Below are 21,505 nucleotides of genomic sequence, written 5' to 3' on the forward strand. Positions count from 1 at the left end.
ATAGTAGTATGGATTTGGGATATGATAAGTTTATCAAATACGTGTATTTTAGTATAAATTTCGTAGATTAACATGTAAATATCACGTGTATATTTAGTTTATATACGAGTATATTTGGTGCAGCCAGCAACGTATAAATTACGTTTAAAATACGTATATAATAGTAGTATGGATTTGGGATATGATACGTATATCATATACGTGTACTTAAATATAAAACTTGTGGATAAAAATGTAAAAGCAATGTTTATATTTAGGTAATAACTTTATATTATGTAAATTTTTAATATTACAATTTACATGGATTCAAATTCAAAATTTAAATAGATCCATAAATTAGGTGTCAGTAGAAAATGTACTTTTTATTTATATGAGTATTGTAGTAGTTAATTAATATTTAGTTATATATATATTAGTATTTATATATAATCTTAAAATACATGTTTTAATATTAATGTAAATCAATAATCTTATTATTGGGATTTCCTCTTAGGAGCCTGCTTTAGCCAATCACCCATATGTATTTTAATCAGTTTCAGTGATTCTTCAGGAAACATGAACTTCACAGCATCTGTGAAAAATAAAAAATAATATATAATTAGCTTTTCAAAGTTAAAACTTGAAGTAGTCTGGATTTAACAATAAAGGTACGTTTTCCTAGGAGCGCGTTTTTTGCGTCGTGTATAACGTATTACGCTTAGCGCAGTACGTCATCCACTTATTCTTTTAAAATTAATCACACTGTTTTCCTACAGAGCGCAACACGTTGCTTGTCAGCGCAATAAGCTCGGCGCGATTCGCCGACTGACGAGAGAGGCAGTCTATTGCGTTGCGCGCAGCGTTTTATAGAAATTGTGGTTTTCTATTTTGCTATTTTATATTATATTAAAGTTTTTTCAAAATAATAAAATGCATAAAAGTAGTTGTGTTGGGCCGAGCGTTCGTTTTTCGGGTGACGACGACGATCAGTTGATTGCATTTGTTAGTAATCATACAATATTATATGATTTGAAGAATCCGGATTTCAAAAACACATTAAAAAAAGATCTCATATGGGAGGAAGCTGGAAAAATTTTGAACAGGACAGGTAAAAAGATATGTTTATATGTAGATTTTTTAGAATTATAATTGCATATTTATTCATAAAAACAACTTCATTTTTTCCTCATTTCGTATTTACTTTTCAATTTACACAATTTAATTTTATCAATTCATATATTTAGTCTGTTGTCGCAATGAAACCTGTTCCATATAATCCATATAAATAAAGATATTTTGTACTATGGCGATAATATTATATTCTATAATTAAATAACCTAAATAGTTTTAAATTGTACAATAATATTTTGCTGACCGTCGTCATATTTTATATGTGTGCAATGATTGTCACTTGTATCTATATATAATATATTTTCCCAGAAACGACTGTGGTCTGCGATAATGCAATAACAACAATATTTATATGATAAAATAAACATTAAGTATATTATTACGTCTTGTTTTGTATTTATTATTAAAGTATTTATATAATATAAAAAGAATTACCTAATATTATTATTAATATTAATTTTTACATTATTTGTAACATTCAAAAATTAAGGTACTATACTAGTATATATACACCACATATATACCACTTATACTACTACTATTACACTTATATTTATATTTATATTTAAAAGTATGAATTTTATTGTAGTTAAGTATTCAATCTTCATGGTTAGTAAAATCCTGGGTACTGAAGTAATCAGTAAATCTACTTCTCACTTGAAATCCGTCAGACTTGGTAAAACCACCTGTACCTGCTAAAGGAATCATATTTTGTGTAGGGAAATCTTCTACGTCTTGGTATTTAACCAGTTGGGAGGGATTTCTATGTATATAATCATCTCTGAGCATATTATGCAAGCAACAGCACACTACAATGACCGAGTCTACAGTTTCAGGTTTCAGATTTATGGGAGTGAAAAAAATTCTAAAAATCGCACACATAATTCCAAAAGCATTTTCAGATACTCTTCTGGCTTTGCTCAGTCGGTAATTGAACTTCCTTTTATTCGGATCTTCTAACATCTGTGCTTTAGAGTATGGCTTCATTATATGCTCACTTAACCGGAACGCTTCATCACCAACTATTACGTGAGGCAGCAAGATGTTAGAATGCGGGAGGAATTTCGAGGGCGGAAATATAGTTTCATTTTTTACCAACAACCCCATTTTCGACTTATTAAAAATGCCTGCATCGCCCTCCTTTCCATACGAACCAACATCAATAACTACAAACTTGCAATTAGCATCAATCATTGCAAGAAGTACAATAGAAAAAAATCCTTTGAAGTTGAAATACAAACTTCCCGACTTAGAAGGTGCCACTATTCTCACATGTTTGCCGTCAATGGCTGCAACACAATTAGGGAAATCCCAACGTTTCTTAAATTCTTCAGCCTTTTGGTTCCAGTTTATCTGGTCTGGTGAAGGTAGAAAAATAGGTACAAGTTGTTTTTGTATCGCAGCCAAAACCTTGGGTACAAATGTGCTTATAGCAGAAGGAGAGATGCGGTAACCAAATGCCAGCGATCTAAATGATTCTCCTGTGGCTAGAAATCTGAAACGAATGCTATGAAGGGAATTTTAGATGATGAAGATTTGTAATATTTTCAATATTTTATAAAATTAATAATATTTTAATTTTTATTATAATTTTCATTTTTAACATTATTTATAATAATTTAATGATAAGCTACATTTATATGCATATATATATACCTTAATGATTTTTTTATATGGAGAGTAAGCTGATTTAATAAATAATTTTAAAGATTATTTAAATAAAATGAATTATCATTTTTCATAGATCACTTAAATAAGAGTAAGAGCCAATTTGTCCGCAGCAGTTATAGGTGTTTTTACTCTGTTGTATGAGGCAGTTGTCAAATCCCCTTCTACAAGGTTCAAAATGTAGGCAAACATCTCACGAGTTACTCGGAAATAACTTTTAAATCGTTGCTCTTCATCGACAAGGTGGTTATTTATCAACATTTTGAAAATTCCCTCGTTTTCTCGTTTATTATAAATCTCACTGACTTTCTTTCTTAAATTCCAATGTTCATGGAGCATATATTCTTCATTTTCGTCATCGATTGTTAAATGTCGAAGAATAAGCAGTGCAATTAGTTTTTTCTTTCTTCCAAGACGATTCATTGCAATTGCAAAATTATTAATTAATAATTATAATAATATAATAATAATTAATAATAATACTGTACTAGTAATATTGTATTTACTTAATAAATTATTACAAATACACTACACACCTACACACTGATCACACTTCCAGTAGTCAACTGAATTGTTCAACGCGCCACCACTATATTTTATAGGTAAACACTTTTACGCCGCGTAATACGTTTTACGCTCACGCCGACGAGATACAGCTATCACGTGGACGTGATCGGTTTCTGAGGCGCAAAAAACGCGCTCCTAGGAAAACGTACCTTAAATAATTTGTTATTATTAATTACAAATTAAATCAAAAGCAGTTATTTAGTTGTGTGAAAACGAAATACAAAAACTGTATCCCGGGATACTTATAAGTAACTGAATGAATTTAAGACTTAAAAAGTCAATCCAAAATCTTATTTTCCAAAAGTACTTTTAGTAACTTAGAAAAATATATATAGGTTTTAGTTGAAAAGGTTAAGTAAAGATTAAGATAAAGTAGTAATTGTGAGGCAGTTTTATACTCTAACTATGAAAACTTAGCCTAATTTGATAGAAGTTGTGGTCATGTTCAGTTTTTTATGAAATTAAAATTATTAAAATTATAAATTGTCTACTGTATAGTTTTAACCTATTTTTTTTAGTTTAGAATCATTATATATACCTATTATAATTGTACAAATTTCCATTTTTCCAAGTGCTCGCTTCTCTCCTCTTCCTTCCATGTTCAATCCTTCAGCCATGCGATTTTCAAAAACTATCTTCATTATTTGATAAGTTGTTCTTTTTGAGTCAAATGACTTTCCATTTCTGGGAATAACATTAGCCTATTTAAAGGAAAAAAAAAGATATACCTTTATAAAATTAAAAATTAAAAAAAAATTAAAACATACTAAGATTTGTTTAAATTCTTCATTGGCTTCAAGACTGTCAAGTTGTTCCATGGTCTGTAACGGTATTTTTAAATTTGACCGAGTTATGTTTTCAACTGTTTGATTTTGAGTTGTTTGGTGGTTTTGTCTGTCAATTACTTCTGCTATTAAATTTTGATTTTTCATCACATCAATTTTTATAACATTTACATCCTTTTGAAGGGAAACCATTTGATTAAACACTGAAAATGCAATAATCTACAATTTTTTAAAATTCTAAACAGAGCAGAAAATGTATTTAGCAATTCTTTGTTTTTTCTTAGTTATGAATTATAATGAATATAATTTATTATGTGTTCACACACAGACAAACAAATAAAAAAAATTGTAGAATCTACCACAACATTTTACACTTGTAACCACAAGCCCTTAAGTAACCACCCAATCAGCCTTGCAATTGATTCATCTCAACCAATTCCTCATAATCGTCCCAAAATACTCAAAATATAGCAGAGTCATCTACTTCCTATATGATTATTTTAATTTTTAACTAAACAATAGGGCTATAATTTCTTCAAATCAAGTAATTCAAAGTTAAATATAATATTGTAAATATCACATACCTACATATGATATTTAAAAAAATATTATATTTATTACAATAAAATTATCTGAAAAATTATAATATAATATGATTATTATTATATTGTATTAAATTTACATTAAAATTGAAGGTATATGTATACTGTATTATTCAAATAAAGTGAAAACAATTGAATTAGTTTTCATTGCATACAAATTATATTCTAATACAAAAATAAGGTCCAGAAGATTTATTGATTCAACTAATTCAATCATTTTTATTACCTTTCATTACTGTATGACAGACACATTGCATTTTATCCATCATATTATTATCACTTGATGTAGATGTTGGATTTGTATTTGTTAAATTTTGTTGTACATTTGGGACAATACTGTTTAGCATAAGAATATTATTATGATAATTATTAATATATATATATATAAATATAATCAACTTTACCAGTATATTGTTCAGAATTTTCTTCATCATAATTTATGTTTGATTGCTCCACTATATCAGGTGAGTTTTCTCTACTTCTGCACATATCAAATAAGCCTAAAAATAAATTCAGTTGTAGTAATTATTAATGGCTTTGAAATAAATAAACATAAACATAACATTTAGGAAAATTAAACAAGTTTTTATCATTATTATTTGAGGTGGTTTTGAGGCGGTGTTCTCCTGGCCTGAGCAAGTAAGTATGCCGTCCTCGCTGAGCACGTTTTGTCACGGGCATTGTGCTTACCCTTGCAATTTGCACATGTGGGGTCCACTTCCACTGCCGGACAGTCAGCTGCCTTATGTCCCTGCTTCGAGCAGTGTGAGCACCTAACCTGCGATTCGCGGCACTTAGCCTCCGGATGACCGTGCCTCAGACAAGCGTAACATTGGGTTACCTCTTCGTATGCCTCTGCCCTACATCTCATAAACCCTATGTAAACCGTGCTGTTTTCGAATTTACCGTAGTACTTCGGGTTAACTTCTACAACCCAGTTAGTGGTCTCAGTGTCTCTTCTGCCTTGTTTGAAGATCGGCTTCAAGATCGTGTCCACTGTGTCTTCGGGTATGCCCAATTCCTCATTTTATTGCAATATACGATTTTGGATTTCGCCTGGTGCCGTATCCGCCTGGATGCCTCGAAGCCATCTGAGGCTGTCCTCAGTTAAAAGCGCCGAACCTTTAGACATTGATTTTAACACGTCCGCCGTCTCTCTGTTGAGCGGTTTTATGATGACCTTTCCTTCCTTGGTTGTAACGCTCTGACATTTCGGCTTAACCTTCTGTGCCACCACCTTCCAGACAAGATCCCTTACCTCCTTTGGTTCCTTTCCCTCACATGACTTGATGACAAACGCAGGAATGTGATCAGCCTGCCTTTCTTCCTTTAGTCTTTTGTTCCGGCTTACTGCCCGTGACTTAGAGCGATCCGCCTTACGGACTTCCTCAGTCTTTGGTCCTCTGGGCTGCCTGATTACTTGTGAAAAAGTAGGCTCCGTGTTTACCACCACCTCCTGTGACTTTGTGCCATGTTCCACCATTTTGGCCGCCTCAGACACCCTAACTGCCTCTCTTTCATCGTGTCTCGCAATAACCGCCTCCAGCTTACGATCGTACGCAAGTTCACGGGCCTGCAGGTCCATTGCAAACTGCGCCGCCACCGTCTTCACGCACTTGTCCGCACTATACCTTGACTCTTCGAGCTTGCTCTTAAGGGTAAGGTTTGCCATAAGGAGGTCATGAACGGACGCATTCAACGTTTCCAGCTTTGCCAGTACCAACCTCGTAACGTCCATCGTCATATGCGTCTTCCTCGTCATCTCCAAGTTAAGGGTATGTAACAGCCACTGGATCGCCTCCCTGGCCACGGGTGCCGGATCCGGAGAGCATCTAGTCTTCTTAGCCACCGGGGATCCTCCCTGAGATACCGGCGACCTCTGAAGTTGATCCGATCTCTCTGCTGTTGGTGACGCAGGTCTTGATGTATCCTCCATTCCATCGTTGTCATTGTCCATCTTTACAGGTCTATGGTGGGCGGGGGAATCAAAACCCCGATTTTCCCGCGGGGGGGGGGGGGGGGGTGGATCCTTGTGACCTAACGGAACGATTTCCCTGAAAAAGTACAAAAGCCCCGGGGGGGTGGGGGAGGTGCTTCTGTTCCCTAAAGCGGAAATAGATTGTCCTGAACCCCTATTACAGGTCCGCGCTGTCCCCAGGTCCCAACGGCTTTTTTCCTCGGAGTTATGCTTAACTCAAAACCGGGGGGGGGGGTTGGGGCTTTGTTCCCAAAGGTGGGTAACTCAGCCGGGAGGCGTATTACCAAACCCTCTATAGTCCCAGCGCTGTACCTAAATACGCGCATTTCATTGGCTCATTTGAATTTCGCGCCATACATATTATTATTATCAATATTATCAATATTAACTTTTTGTGAAATAGATTATTGTTATATATTATTTTTGTAGCATTGAAAAAAAACTACAATATCGCATTATATCTTAAATCGTATTTCCATTTTAATTATTCATTAATAAAACCAAATACATAGATAATTTTAACTAAGTCAGTAAATTCTAATAAAATAAACCAAGACATTAGTTGAGAATTAATTTGTTTTTTACTAATTTAAATTTAAACTACTTTTATTTCATATTCTAGATATTGTGGGTATGTTTTCTAATATAAAAGTGCTATGCTATCTCAAAATTATTATTCAAGATTAAAAAAATAAATAAATGTAGGCACATTACAGACGTCTAAAACAGATTTTGGCCAATCTGGGCCTTATTAATTTAGATAACAATGGAGATTAAAGGTATGGGATTTCTAGTCTTATTATTAATTATAATAATTGCATATAAGTATGCATTAAATAAATAATAAATAAATTTATGTTATTATAATAGGTACAAATAAACTTTTTATAATTTGCAATTAGCCATATTTCTTTAATTTATGTATATTAATACATAAATTATTATTATTTATTTATGCATTATGTTGTATTATAATTATAGTTTATTATTTATTCTATACTTTTAATATTTGTACAGTCACAAATAACAATAGTGTACCTTTTATAATTTAACCGATAATTTTTTTTTGCTATACACTAACATTATTTTTATTAGGTACTACTATATTGTGTAGGTATAACCTATTATAATATTATTTATCATTTTTCTTTATATTTATTATTTGATATTATCAACTGTTATAAATGACAAACAATAAATAAATACTATACAACATTAAGTTTATGATAGTAAACATTTTAAGAAAAAAATACATTTCGCTAAATTATATTTATTTATTTATTTTTATCATCATCAAATAAATACCTACAAATAATAATTAACTTAGTGGCCACTTCCGTGACTTTTAGAATTTAATAAATTCTTAGAAATATTTTTTCCTAAATTATTTGGTCGTTTAACCTTTCTTTTCATAATCATTCCATTTGGTTTTCTTCCTGCTGTTATTCTTTTTGACCCATGAGTTACACCTTCTTTTCGTCTACTAATGGAAGTAGGTTGAACTCGAATTTTTCCTTTTCTTCTATTTATATTAATAGCTGTTTTGATAACAGAGTGAACAAATCCTATAAATTGTTCACTGTTATGAATGTTTTTTAATCTTGAACTTAAATTTTGTAGTATTGATGAAGGCAATGACGGTATCATATTTTGTAATCGGGACCATTCTTCCAAAACTGTATGAACTACTTCATTTGCATTGTCATTATTATTTAAACTATCAAACTTATTTTCAGAGTTTAACTGTGAACTTGTTTGTTCCATATTAAGGTTTGCACTACTGTTTTCTAAAAACCCAGTTTCTTTTAGTGTTATGCTAGAAGTTGTTAATATCTCATAACTTGAATTTTTGGGCAGGTTTTCCTTTAATCCTAGAAAAAAGTTTGGTTCTGGACATTTTTCTCCTAGTGCTAAAACTCCTAGAGAATATCGCTCTTCTAATGTTACTGCTGGAGCATTAGGTAATTGAACTTTTAATTTATCATACACCCAAGCTTGGTGTTTACAAAATGCTCCAACACACCCATCTTTACAGGAACAAACACCAATTTCTGTGTTTATTGTGTACAGTGTTTGTTTATCTGATCCACTTGGAATAGAGTATGTGTGTTCGTCAATTTGTTTTACATCTTCTATTGTAATATTTACTATTTTAGAACATAGTTTACTATAAAGTCTATGTGTTTTAGTATTTCTGTCGTGTGCATGATCTAGTAAACGTAAGGTGAAATATTCCTCTCCAACACTTACAATAAAATCAACTAAGGCAACTGTATTGTATGCTTTTGTTCTGTTTAATAATATGTCTTTTATTATTCTGATTGAAGCTTCAGTATAATTATTTGTTTCATTATTTCGGTAAAGAATATTACGTCTATATAACCGAACCCACTGGTCTTTTCTATTAAAATTTCCTTCAAAACGTCTCACAAAATTGCTATGGGATTCAGATTTGCAACGTATTTCCAAAACAGATTTTTCTAAATCTTGTTCGTTATCAGAATACATGACCTAAATTAATAATTTAATTAGATATCATAAATAAATAAATACCCAACACCTAATAATATATAGGTAATTCATTTATAAGTTATTATTTTTTCTTTTGACTTATGCCAAACCTTTTAAATATAAAATATGGACTTAAATCATATGTGTATACTATTATTTCATTTTGCGATACATTATTTGAATATTTGAATTTTTTAGTTAAGTTTAGTTTTTTGATATTTTAGTATTTTGCACAAAATATTTTTAGGTAGCATTAAATTAAATCTTTTTATTTATGTAAAAATAATTAACTTTGTTGCTTTAGATTCCAAATATAGCGATTATTTATTTTTTTTTAAATAGCATTCATACAATCATATTTAAAATATTCCACACCAGTATGTATAGAAGCTTGTTAAATAAATATTCTAAAAAGTTTAATTTACCATTTAATTAAAATTTAAAAGTAAGTAGTGTGTAATTAGTTTATATCGTATATAAAGTAAATATGTTACAAATAATGTTATCACATATGTCTAATGTTTTACAACCACAATAATATACAAAATAAATTAAATTTTACCTTTTGAAATTTTCTCATTAGAGTTAAGCGATCAGATGCTCTTACTTCATTCTTATTATCATGAAGCCAACGCCATTCAGCTTGAGCCATATGGAAATGACATAAGAATTGTCTTGCTGAAGGCCATAATGAATTTAATGCATTTTTTTCAGCTTTAGAGTCATCTGTCATAAATACAGTAGGTGCCTAGTTGTAGATATAAAATAGTTCATAGTTAATTACTGTAATCTTGGATTTAAGTTTTTATGTGAGAATAGGCAATTGTTATATAGAATTCTTATAAATATTTTTTTTCACAATTTAATTTTGTATACATTTTCTTTACTCAATTAAAAAAAAAAAAAAAGATGTAATATTTAATTAATAATAAATGATAATTGGGAAATAATGAATAATGATGAACAATGATTTATTTTCAATATTGTAGATTTATATAAATATAATAATTTCATTAAATAGCTATTAAGATAATAATATTAATAGAACTAATAACACATATTATTATCCTAGATATTTTATAAAATTTGAATATAATTAATTATTAAGTTTTTAATTTTGTTTTTAATTCTGTTTTAATGTGATACCTACATTATAATTTCAATACTATAATTAAGTTTATAATTAATGGCATTACTTTTGAATTGTTGAATTAATTGATATATTTTTTTCTGTTGAAATAAATACAGTGAATTTTGAGTTGTTGTAAGAAATATATTGCTTAGATAAATGAAGTTACAACTTAATATATACCTAACTTATATAAATACACATTATTATTATAGTAGTGAATCAAAACACAATATTGATAGTTGGATTACAATTGGCTATTATAGTGTCAATTGACAACTGATGTTGCTGTTACAGATCATATACCTACTTAAGTATTTAAATTGCAACAAAAGGTGTTAAATATTAAGTAAAAATGTATACTTTGGTTGGACAATTTTGGCTTAATGCCAAACTTTCAAAAATCAAAATGTATTACATTTAATATTAATAAGACTAGAACTATTGATGAGATAAACATGATCCATTTAAGTAAATAGTATGACCCTACTAACCATAGTAGTTGTGTGATCAGGGGAGTGCTCAAGGGAAGGGGTTAGGAGGTTCAAACCCCTCCATGGACCATAAACATATATGTACATATGTGTACTCATATATAATTATAAAATTATTGACATTCCTATATAAATCACAAAAAAAAAAAATTGAACCTCACATTAAAAATTCTTGAGTATGCTGCTTATGTGTTGTATTATACCTTAAATGGCCAGTATAAAATATTAAAGAGTTTTTATTGATAAACATTTGAAATCAATCATATAGATTACATCTCCTCACTTATTATAGACAATTGTTTATTTAAATTATAATCATTGAAATATATATTGAATATTAACAATCTTAAGATTTTATCATAGGTATGAGGTGGAATGAACAAAACTGATTTTCATAGATTAGAAGTTGTGGTAAACACTTAAAATTAAAATTAAATTTACTCCAATTAATAAAAATGGACATCAGCAGCTATACTAGTATAGTAGTATACTAATACTAGGTTCTAAGGTAGGGTATGTTAGTATGTACTCAATGCTAGATTTAAAGTTTAAACAATATAAAAATTCAACTATGAATCAAGTTAAAAACTATCTTTGACCAAAAAAGTGTCATTTTTGATAGAACTGCAGACGTATGTAGGAAATAAAATATGAATTTAAGCCAGTTTAAAACATTGAATAAAAAACAATTAATTAATACAATCTTAGAATTCTAAATCCTAATAATAATTTGCATAATACGATAATCTTAATATTTATGTTTTTATTTCTTTCTTATCTGTTTTAACTTTATTAGTTTATTTAACTAGATATTAATTAATGTTTATTTATTTATACAACTAATAGGTATAACTTTATTAATTTTATTATATATAAATAATACATATTATTAATATAATAAAATTATAGGTTATGAACTCTCAATCCCAACTCACATAATATAAGAGGTATATGGTAATAAAATAATGTATGTACTTACCTACTGTTGTTATTGACAAATAAAGATTTTTTTGATTATATTTTTAATATTAAGTTGAAAATAAAAATATTGTAGTCCTCATGTATTGAAATAAAATTTTTAACACTTTAATTTTAGTAAAATACCATATAATTATACACTGCTCTTAACTATCTACATATCGACCTAACATAAATTAGCTAGAGGTACCTTACCTTTGAGGACTAGCCAACTCGTAATTTACTATCCAATTGGTGTTTGAAAATGAACTAAATAATTTAAGCCATTCGTTAGCTGTATTTTTATCTACAATATTTGTGCGCACAATAAATATATTTTTATTAGTGTCAGACTTTGTCCAATCTATTTCACAAACAAAATGTTCATTCATTAGAATAATAATTTCTTCAATAAATGAAGACATTTTTTATTATTTTATTAAAAGAATAAAACACTAATATAATAGTAGTATAATATGTAAAGTAACCAATATGAACAAAACAAAAGAATATTATGATAAAAAAATGTCTATAAATATAACTCAAAGTTAATATTGATAATATTGATAATGATAATATGTATGGCGCGAAATTCAAATGAGCCAATGAAATGCGCGTATTTAGGTACAGCGCTGGGACTATAGAGGGTTTGGTAATACGCAGCCGGGAGACACAAAAGTGAGTTTCCCCTTTGTCCGGGGTCACTGAGACAAATTCCGGCTGAAATTTGGCCACTCCAAAATTTTCTTGGGGGAAGGTTAGGTTAGGTTAGGGAATTACAGGGAAATAATAGGGAAGTTTTGTTATAAAATGTAGGGAATTTGTGAAAAATGAGTTGGTAACCATTGACAGATTGTTTAAAAACATTTACCTGATCAAATTGTGTTACTTGGTTTGTTATCGACTTGTAGCAAACGGATATATTACGGTATGAAACGACGAAACATAAAGTTTTATAGGCAATGTTGAGATTTAACACTAACTATAATCAATGTCTACTGATCACTTATATACAGATTTGTAAGGTTGTGGTTTCATATAGTGTGATCATAGTTTTACCTAATCTATAAAATAACTGTGGTAGCGTTGTAATATGGCGTGATCATAGTTTTACCTATTCTATAAAAAAATAACTGTAGTCAAAGTTTAATATAGCGTGATCATATTTTTACCTTATCTATAAAAAATATCTGTGATCAAAGTGTAATATGGCGTGATCACATATCACACCATTGGATCAGACTATAAATCTGGTCCATAAATCATAATCATTCAATATTTATAGACTTATAGTCATTTACAAAGAGCTCTTGAGTTGGTTATAAACTATTATTCTCAGCCTTTCAGTACTTGTGTAAGTCGCTGACTTTATTACAACACTATCAATTATCATCAAGCGAGGTTTTTGATATTAGTTAAGTTTTATTAATAATTAATCTAAATTAAATACAATATTAATTTGAAGAAACAGTTTAGTTCTTTATTCATTTTTAATTGATAAACTACAACCTACTTATTCAACGCAACAATCTGGACCGAGGTATTCATCAAACTATGCAGCAAAACAATAAGTAAAATAAAATACAAATATAATTAATTATAAATAAATATGTTTTAATAATTTACAAAATTTCAGTGAAATAAAAAATCAGATGAATAATGAAATATTTAAAATATAAATTAATACATACGTATGATATGAAAATATAAATAAAATGAATAAAATATAAAAAATAAAATTGGTTGAATTCAAATTCAATATTTAATATATATATATAATAAAAGTTGTAAAACACGATCAGATTAAGAAATATATGATATAAAATCAAAGTTAAAAATTATTATTTTATTTGAATATTGTTTATATCATTATAGATTAATTAAGCTGCTAGTGAATCTGTTAGTCTTAGTGAATAAATATAAAAGATATGGTCGTATTTATTTATATATTTTTTTAGAAATAATAAGTTATCTATTATATAAAAATAAGTCCGGTTTTCCTCCCTGACGCTATAACTCAACAACGCCTGGACCGATTTCGCTCATTCTTTTTTTGTTAGGGTCGTAATTGCCAGGAGAAGGTTCTTAGGGACGAAAAATTTGAGAAAGTTATCGGGTTAGAGAAATATGACGAGGTGGTGATGAAATTACAGAAGCGCCATCTATCCAGCAAATAGTCAACTAAATTATTTTTGGTAGTCGATGGCAACCATTTAAATAAAATAAATCATTTATTTAAAATGTTTTTAAAAATGTATGCAAATAGACATACAAACTTAAATCGTTGTCATAGTAAAAAAAGAAATTAAAAATCTTTATATATAAAAATGGAGACAAAAATGTATAAAAATTCATCGATTGAGAACAGCTGAACCGATTTCGCTAATTATTTTTTAGTAGTATTTGTTATTGTCTGGAGAAGGTTTGTACGAAAGAAAATTTTAAATAAGTCAACCGAATAAGTAGAAAAAGAGCAAAATCTATTCATTGATGTCTGGGATTTGAACTCTATACCATTGTCTTTATTTACTCTATGGTAGACGTAGACATCTAAACATCAGCTCGATGTACAATCAATATAATCTATGGTTTCTATAGTTATTTTAGTTTGAAAATTTGAAATTTGTTGAGTGAATTTTTTTTTAGTTCACATATCTATATATCTTCTTCTTCTATATATATAAAAATAGAGACAAAAATGTATAACATTTCATCAATTGAGAACGGCTGGATCGATTTCGCTCATTCTTATTTTTTTTGGTCGTAATTTCCAGGAGAAGGTTCTTATGTAAGAAAAAGTTAAGAAAATTGCACGGAAAATTAAAAAAAAATACAATGAAAAATAAAAAATACCGATGACTACTATTACTATTATTATTACTATTTTATTTTCGGTAATCATGGTAACAATTTTTTTGTTATTATTATTTATTTTCCCCATTTTTGTAACATTTTTCACTGATGATTCGCTCCTATTGGTCGTAAGAGAAGGTGCTTATGTAGTACAATTTTAGATGTAAAAAAACAACAACAACTGTCACTGCAGTCCAGCAAGAAAATAAACTATATTAAGGTCACTATTGATTATAATTGAATATAATAATTATAGACCTGTTGTTATATTTTGTTAAAACCATAACAACAAAAATAAGAATTCGCAAAATAAGCCAATGTCTACAGTAAATTTCAAATTCACAGCAATAAACTAACATAATAAGTTATACCAAGTTTTATTGTTTTACCAACAGGCAACAATATAAAAACCACGAGATGGCACATTATTGTATTTTACCCACTGTAGTAAAATAAAAAAATGATATAACTTTGAAACTTAAGTGTTAGAAATTATAAGCTTACGTACACATCTCGCGGGGTCCGCAATCCACCACGTGTGGATTGCCTACATGATAATATACTGCTCGCATAATCATAAGGGCCGTGCCACACTATGCGTTTTGGCGGGTCCGGTTTGGCCGTACGCTTTTAGACAGGATGACGCGTAGATGCCACATCTATGCGTTTTTCTAATTGAAAACGTTCCTTCAGTTTGCTTCGTAGGTCAAATTATTTGAATAACGCGATAGACGTGGCATCGAAAACACCAACCGAAGTATCTGCAACTACTTACTTTTCTAACATCGTTCTGAATGTAATTAGTAATTTTACTATACTATAAAATATTTTATTTCAAAAAATTACAGTGAGCGATTTATTTATTAAGTGCGTACTGCGTATTTATATTAATCAAGCGTATTAAATTAAAAGTTTGATAATTCTACACAAGTAAGTATATTATTATAATTTTGTTCATTTCAGTTATTTGTTATTATTAATAATAAATTATAATTAATTTATAAATTATTATCTTGTTAGAATGAATCGTAAAAAAGTTAAAGTCATTGCAGCAGCTGAAGCACTTGGTTTATTGGATAAAATTAAATCAGAAAGAAGGTACTGGGTACATCCTCTCAATGTGGAACGAGAAAAAACGGGACATTTCAAAGATTTTTTTGAAAACATAAGGCGTTATCCACAAAAATTTTTCGAATACTATCGCATGTCAATTTCGAGTTTTGATGAGTTATTAGAAATTCTACGTCCACATATAACTAAAACCACCACAGTATTTCGTAATCCAATTTGTGCTGAAGAACGGCTTACAATTACTTTGAGGTAAGTTATAGTTAAAATTTAAACATGCGTTTGGCGTTTCATGAGTAAAAATTTAAATAAAAATATTAAATAATATTATACATTAACACATTGTAACGCAAATTAAAATAATTATATTTTGTAACTTGTAACAAACTTGGTAACTAGGTAAAAATAAAATATGATTGGGTAAGGATAAAGATGTCGGAAAATTCGCGAAAATTTCGGAATAATGCACATTAATGTCTAATGCACTTTACCTACAAACTATGAACTAAGTTGTAAATTTAATTTCAATCAATTATGAAAATAATATACTCTTTAGGTAGGTACTTTTTTTTGTAGCAAAATCAAAAAAAAAAAAAAATTAAAAATACTTAAGAAAATACTTAGTAGATACCACGTAATATTTTTGTAATTTTTAAAACAAAAGTAGTGGGTACATCAAATAACATTTTAAAAAATAAAATAAAACAATCACTTTAGTTTGAAAAATAAAATAACAAAATACTTAGTATGCACCATGTAATATTTTTGTAAAATTTAAAACAAAAGTAGTGGGTACATCAAATAACATTTTAAAAAATAAAATAAAACAATCACTTTAGTTTGAAAAATAAAATAACAAAATACTTAGTATGCACCATGTAATATTTTTGTAAAATTTAAAACAAAAGTAGTGGGTACATCAAATAACATTTTAAAAAATAAAATAAAACAATCACTTTAGTTTGAAAAATAAAATAACAAAATACTTAGTATGCACCATGTAATATTTTTGTAAAATTTAAAACAAAAGTAGTGGGTACATCAAATAACATTTTAAAAAATAAAATAAAACAATCACTTTAGTTTGAAAAATAAAATAACAAAATACTTAGTATGCACCATGTAATATTTTTGTAAAATTTAAAACAAAAGTAGTGGGTACATCAAATAACATTTTAAAAAATAAAATAAAACAATCACTTTAGTTTGAAAAATAAAATAACAAAATACTTAGTATGCACCATGTAATATTTTTGTAAAATTTAAAACAAAAGTAGTGGGTACATCAAATAACATTTTAAAAAATAAAATAAAACAATCACTTTAGTTTGAAAAATAAAATAACAAAATACTTAGTATGCACCATGTAATATTTTTGTAAAATTAAAACAAAAGTAGTGGGTACATCAAATAACATTTTAAAAAATAAAATAAAACAATCACTTTAGTTTGAAAAATAAAATAACAAAATACTTAGTATGCACCATGTAATATTTTTGTAAAATTTAAAACAAAAGTAGTGGTACATCAAATAACATTTTAAAAAATAAAATAAAACAATCACTTTAGTTTGAAAAATAAAATAACAAAATACTTAGTATGCACCATGTAATATTTTTGTAAAATTTAAAACAAAAGTAGTGGGTACATCAAATAACATTTTAAAAAATAAAATAAAACAATCACTTTAGTTTGAAAAATAAAATAACAAAATACTTAGTATGCACCATGTAATATTTTTGTAAAATTTAAAACAAAAGTAGTGGGTACATCAAATAACATTTTAAAAAATAAAATAAAACAATCACTTTAGTTTGAAAAATAAAATAACAAAATACTTAGTATGCACCATGTAATATTTTTGTAAAATTTAAAACAAAAGTAGTGGGTACATCAAATAAAATTTTAAAAAATAAAATAAAACAATCACTTTAGTATGCGAAATTATAAAAAAAATCTTAAGATAATAATAGATATTATTGATAATTTTTGTAATAATCAGAAATTGTGTTGGCATTATCTTGGTCTGCAGATAAATATGAGCCAGAAGAATGTAATGGAGAGAATGCCATAGAATGTTGAGCCTGTCGAGGTGGTACTTTATTTATCGTTAAATCTGATGTAGATGTATATGTGGACAAGATAGGTAAAGTTAGTTGTGAGGTATAATGTGCTTGTGAAACACTTGGATAAGTTGCATTATGATGTACATCATATAATGGTTGAGATTGCTTAACTTCTAATGAAATTTGTTTAAAATATTGTAAGGTCATTAAACGAAAATCTGTTTTTTGTTCATATGTTAACCTTTTGTAATCTGGTAATAAAGACACTAAAAATGCCCTATCAGGATCAAAGTTATTTTCTTCCTCAGGATTATTTAAAGCACTTAATAATTCTCGCTGAAATGGTGTTACATTATTTTTTTTACATTTTTTCCTCCTGAATTCTGAAGTTGAAGTTGAAGTTTTATTTTTTTGAAATGTTGAAGCAGTTGAGTTTTCATTTCTTTCAAATTCATCTGCACCCACAGTGATGTTAATCTCTTCTTCTTCTTCAGTTTCTTCTTCATTGTTGTCTTGCTCAAATTCATTAAAATTACCAGTTGTTCTAAAATATAATATTGTATTAAAATTACTTTAGTTTATTATAAAATCCGTGGTATAACTATGGTAATTAATTAAAGCAATGTCACTAAATTCTAAATTTGTTAATAACAATTTTATAATTTTATACCTACCAATGAATTATAAATGTTGTTAAAAAGTTAAAATGAGGAAATTAAGTAAGACAGTTATGAATACTAAACATTTTATTTTTACCTTCTTTTTTTAATTATATGCTGTAAAAATGAAAGCGATTCAGCATAAACATATTTTTTTTTGGTAGCACTATCGCCACTTTTTGCATGGTTGATAAACTTAGAATAATTGTCCCGTATATGTCTCCATTTGGTTTTCATTTCTTTAACTAGAATAGTACAATAAAATAAATAAAATTAGCTTATGAGTTAAATGAAACTTAAAATATAGTAATATTCCATAATATAATCAAATAAGTACCTACCTCAAAAAATAAAAACTAAACAATAAGCAGTGTTTATCATATTATTACAATTTATATTGGTAAATAAAAAGTTCATAGGCCGGTAGGTAACAAAAAACCTAAATTATTTTTTTTTAATCAGTACCTATTTTAAATTTCATAATTCATAAAATATAAGACAGATAAGTATGGAATAACATATACGGTAATATAAATATTTTAGAGCATGATTTTATAAATATCATTATTATTTATATATATTATATAATAATAATAATAATAATAAATACAATGATATACCTATGTAAATTTATTTCATTTTTTCTTAAACTCAAAAGCCATACTTCAACCAGATATTTATTATTAACATGATAATAATATTTTAATTGTTTTTAAATCTTTTCAAGATATTTATCAACTGGTACGTACTTTGCCGCTCTAAAATTCGATTTTCAAGTAGGAAGAAGTACAATCGGAGTTATTGTAAGAGAAACATGTCAAGCGATTTGGACCAATTTACATTTAATAGAAATGCCTGCACCAACTACTGACGAATGGGTGGAAATATCAAGAATTTTTTATTTGAAAACTAATTTCCCCAATTGTCTCGGAGCAATAGATGGAAAACATATAAGATGTAAAAATCCTAACAACTCAGGATCTTTGTTTTTCAACTACAAAAAATTCTTTTCGATAGTATTGATGGCTGTAGTGGATGCAAATTTGAATTTTATTTCAATTGATGTAGGATCTTACGGCCGTGAAGGAGATTCTAATATTTTTAAAGAGTGTCCATTTGGTAAACTATTATATGCCGAGAAATTGAATATTCCAGAACCAACTATATTACCAAATACAAATAATAGCCCTCAACCTTATGTGTTTGTTGGAGACGAAGCTTTCGCGTTACACACAAATTTACTAAGGCCTTATCCAGGGCGTAATATTAACGATACTCGGAGAGTATTCAACTATAGATTATCACGAGCAAGGCGCACAGTTGAATGTGCATTTGGAGTACTTGCTAATAAATGGCGTGTATTACACACATCGATACAAGTAGAACCAGATTTTACGGATGAAATTGTCAAAGCTTGTTGTATTCTGCACAACTTCGTCCGTAAGAGAGATGGTATCAATTATGAAGATTCTGAAAACAACAGTTTAGACGACATTGAAACCCACGGAGTAGGGGCTCGTTCACAAGGTGTTGGTGTAAGGGATTACTTCGCTAACTATTTTATGGGCCCAGGAGCAGTAGATTTTCAGTACAAAGTACTTTAGTTTATTATTAATATAACTTAATTAACTGCAGATTTTAAGAGACCAACAATAATGTATCATTATTTTTAAGTAGGTACTTATTTTTTTTTATATAAAACAGTATTACATTTTTTATTTGTATTTATATTTAGATTTCTGTGCTTTCTGTACTAAAATTATTATTTCTAACTATTAAAATATTAATACTTATTATAATAATTGAATAATATACAAGGTTCTTACTTACCTGTGTTTTTTTTTTCTACATTTGATTTTTCAGTCCAATTTTCATATAAATATTCCCCAATAGTGTTCCAACTTTTTTCTTTTATATTTCTATCCATATAATCTTTTGACCCTAATTCCCAAATTGATGGATTGTTTTGGATACAAGAAATAAATTTGTCAGTATCGAAAACCATTGCAAAAGCCAAAATGTTTAAGATATTAGAAATAAATTTAAAAAATTTAAATAATTTTTAAATAAACTTTTTATAAATTCAAAAAAAAACGCAGCCGCTAAAACGCACAGTGTGGCACGCGCAATATAATATAACATGTTTTGTTTATACTTCCCGTCGACTTGGTTCCTGCCAAACCGCAACATGTTGCGGTCGATAAACGACAGGAATCCACCGGTCCCGACAAAACGCTCTAATGTGACATCTACAATTAAAACTTACGCGATTCGTTGTTCCGGTCGACCGGATGCGTTTTGACCGGACCCGCCAAAACGCATAGTGTGGCACGGCCCTAAGAGAGTCTCACGGCAACGGTAAGCAGAATGACTATAATATTATGACTTGAGTAACTCACTGACTGATAAACGTAGAGCCTGAACAATGATAGATCGATGCTTACAATTTACACGGTACATTCGTAAAATCGTATCACAAATTTAGTGTGTAATAAGAAAGCATTTTACAAAATTCGCATATTAAAGTGGTGTTTTCACAAGATTTTTGAGAATCAAAACAGTCAATGAAAATGTCTAAGTTTTGAACACCGTTAAACCGAATAGTAAATAACAAATTAATCAAAATTCGAATCATATTATATAGAATTTGCATTTTTAACGGGCAACGAAGTGCACGGGGTCAGCTAGTGTATCTATAAAATATTTATATTATATATTTATATTTTTAAATATGTTTTAATAATTTACAAAATGTCATTGAAATAAAAATCAAATTAATAATAAAATATTTAATATCAAATAAATTCATATTATGCAAAAATAAAAAATTAAATCAATAAAATATAAAGTACATTCAATAATCTAAATTTTATATAAAATAAAAAAATATGAAATCAGTATTTTATTTTTATTAAAATATGTTTTTGTAACATAGATAAAATAATACTATGATACTATTAATTAGTGTTGTTTAATTACAGGCAAAAATCAAAAAATAAAATAATTATAATTGATTTTGATTTCAGCAACTATCAACGTATAGATTTAATACTTATTT

At 28.2% G+C, this 21,505-nt stretch overlaps 3 protein-coding genes across 3 annotated transcripts; 1 reads left to right on the forward strand and 2 right to left on the reverse strand.

Annotated features, from left to right (window-relative positions):
* Nucleotides 1-454: 454 nt before the first annotated feature.
* Nucleotides 455-4,326, reverse strand: LOC126551943 (uncharacterized). Its single transcript, XM_050206334.1, has 3 exons — nt 4,113-4,326; nt 3,884-4,046; nt 455-571 (listed from the first exon to the last, which is right to left on the reverse strand). Exons 1-3 carry the CDS (start codon nt 4,320-4,322, stop codon nt 474-476), a joined length of 471 nt encoding a protein of 156 aa, XP_050062291.1. The 5' UTR covers nt 4,323-4,326; the 3' UTR covers nt 455-473.
* Nucleotides 4,327-15,236: 10,910 nt separating this feature from the next.
* Nucleotides 15,237-20,290, forward strand: LOC126551916 (uncharacterized). The gene is made up of 3 exons (XM_050206309.1): nt 15,237-15,584; nt 15,675-15,974; nt 19,175-20,290. The coding sequence occupies exons 2-3, from the start codon at nt 15,676-15,678 to the stop codon at nt 20,049-20,051; spliced, it is 1,176 nt and encodes a 391-aa protein (XP_050062266.1). The 5' UTR covers nt 15,237-15,584; nt 15,675; the 3' UTR covers nt 20,052-20,290.
* LOC126551926 (uncharacterized) lies at nt 17,250-19,131 on the reverse strand. The gene is made up of 2 exons (XM_050206317.1): nt 18,545-19,131; nt 17,250-18,332 (listed from the first exon to the last, which is right to left on the reverse strand). Exons 1-2 carry the CDS (start codon nt 18,682-18,684, stop codon nt 17,699-17,701), a joined length of 774 nt encoding a protein of 257 aa, XP_050062274.1. The 5' UTR covers nt 18,685-19,131; the 3' UTR covers nt 17,250-17,698.
* Nucleotides 20,291-21,505: the final 1,215 nt, after the last annotated feature.

The sequence above is a fragment of the Aphis gossypii genome, chromosome X (genome assembly GCF_020184175.1).
Source record: "Aphis gossypii isolate Hap1 chromosome X, ASM2018417v2, whole genome shotgun sequence".
Classification (NCBI taxonomy): Eukaryota; Metazoa; Arthropoda; class Insecta; order Hemiptera; family Aphididae; genus Aphis; species Aphis gossypii.

What these genes read in the sequence shown, in the direction of transcription:
- LOC126551926 (XM_050206317.1), bottom strand. Translation starts at nt 18,684, where the DNA reads ATGAAAACCAAATGGAGACATATACGGGACAATTATTCTAAGTTTATC. An exon ending in CATATAATTAAAAAAAGAAG is followed by an intron (nt 18,333 to 18,544) that starts GTAAAAATAAAA and finishes ATTATATTTTAG; the next exon opens with AACAACTGGTAATTTTAATG.
- LOC126551943 (XM_050206334.1), bottom strand. Translation starts at nt 4,322, where the DNA reads ATGGTTTCCCTTCAAAAGGATGTAAATGTTATAAAAATTGATGTGATG. An exon ending in AAGAATTTAAACAAATCTTA is followed by an intron (nt 4,047 to 4,112) that starts GTATGTTTTAAT and finishes TCCTTTAAATAG; the next exon opens with GCTAATGTTATTCCCAGAAA. An exon ending in AATTTGTACAATTATAATAG is followed by an intron (nt 572 to 3,883) that starts GTATATATAATG and finishes TATTTTTCACAG; the next exon opens with ATGCTGTGAAGTTCATGTTT.
- LOC126551916 (XM_050206309.1), top strand. Translation starts at nt 15,676, where the DNA reads ATGAATCGTAAAAAAGTTAAAGTCATTGCAGCAGCTGAAGCACTTGGT. An exon ending in CGGCTTACAATTACTTTGAG is followed by an intron (nt 15,975 to 19,174) that starts GTAAGTTATAGT and finishes AATCTTTTCAAG; the next exon opens with ATATTTATCAACTGGTACGT.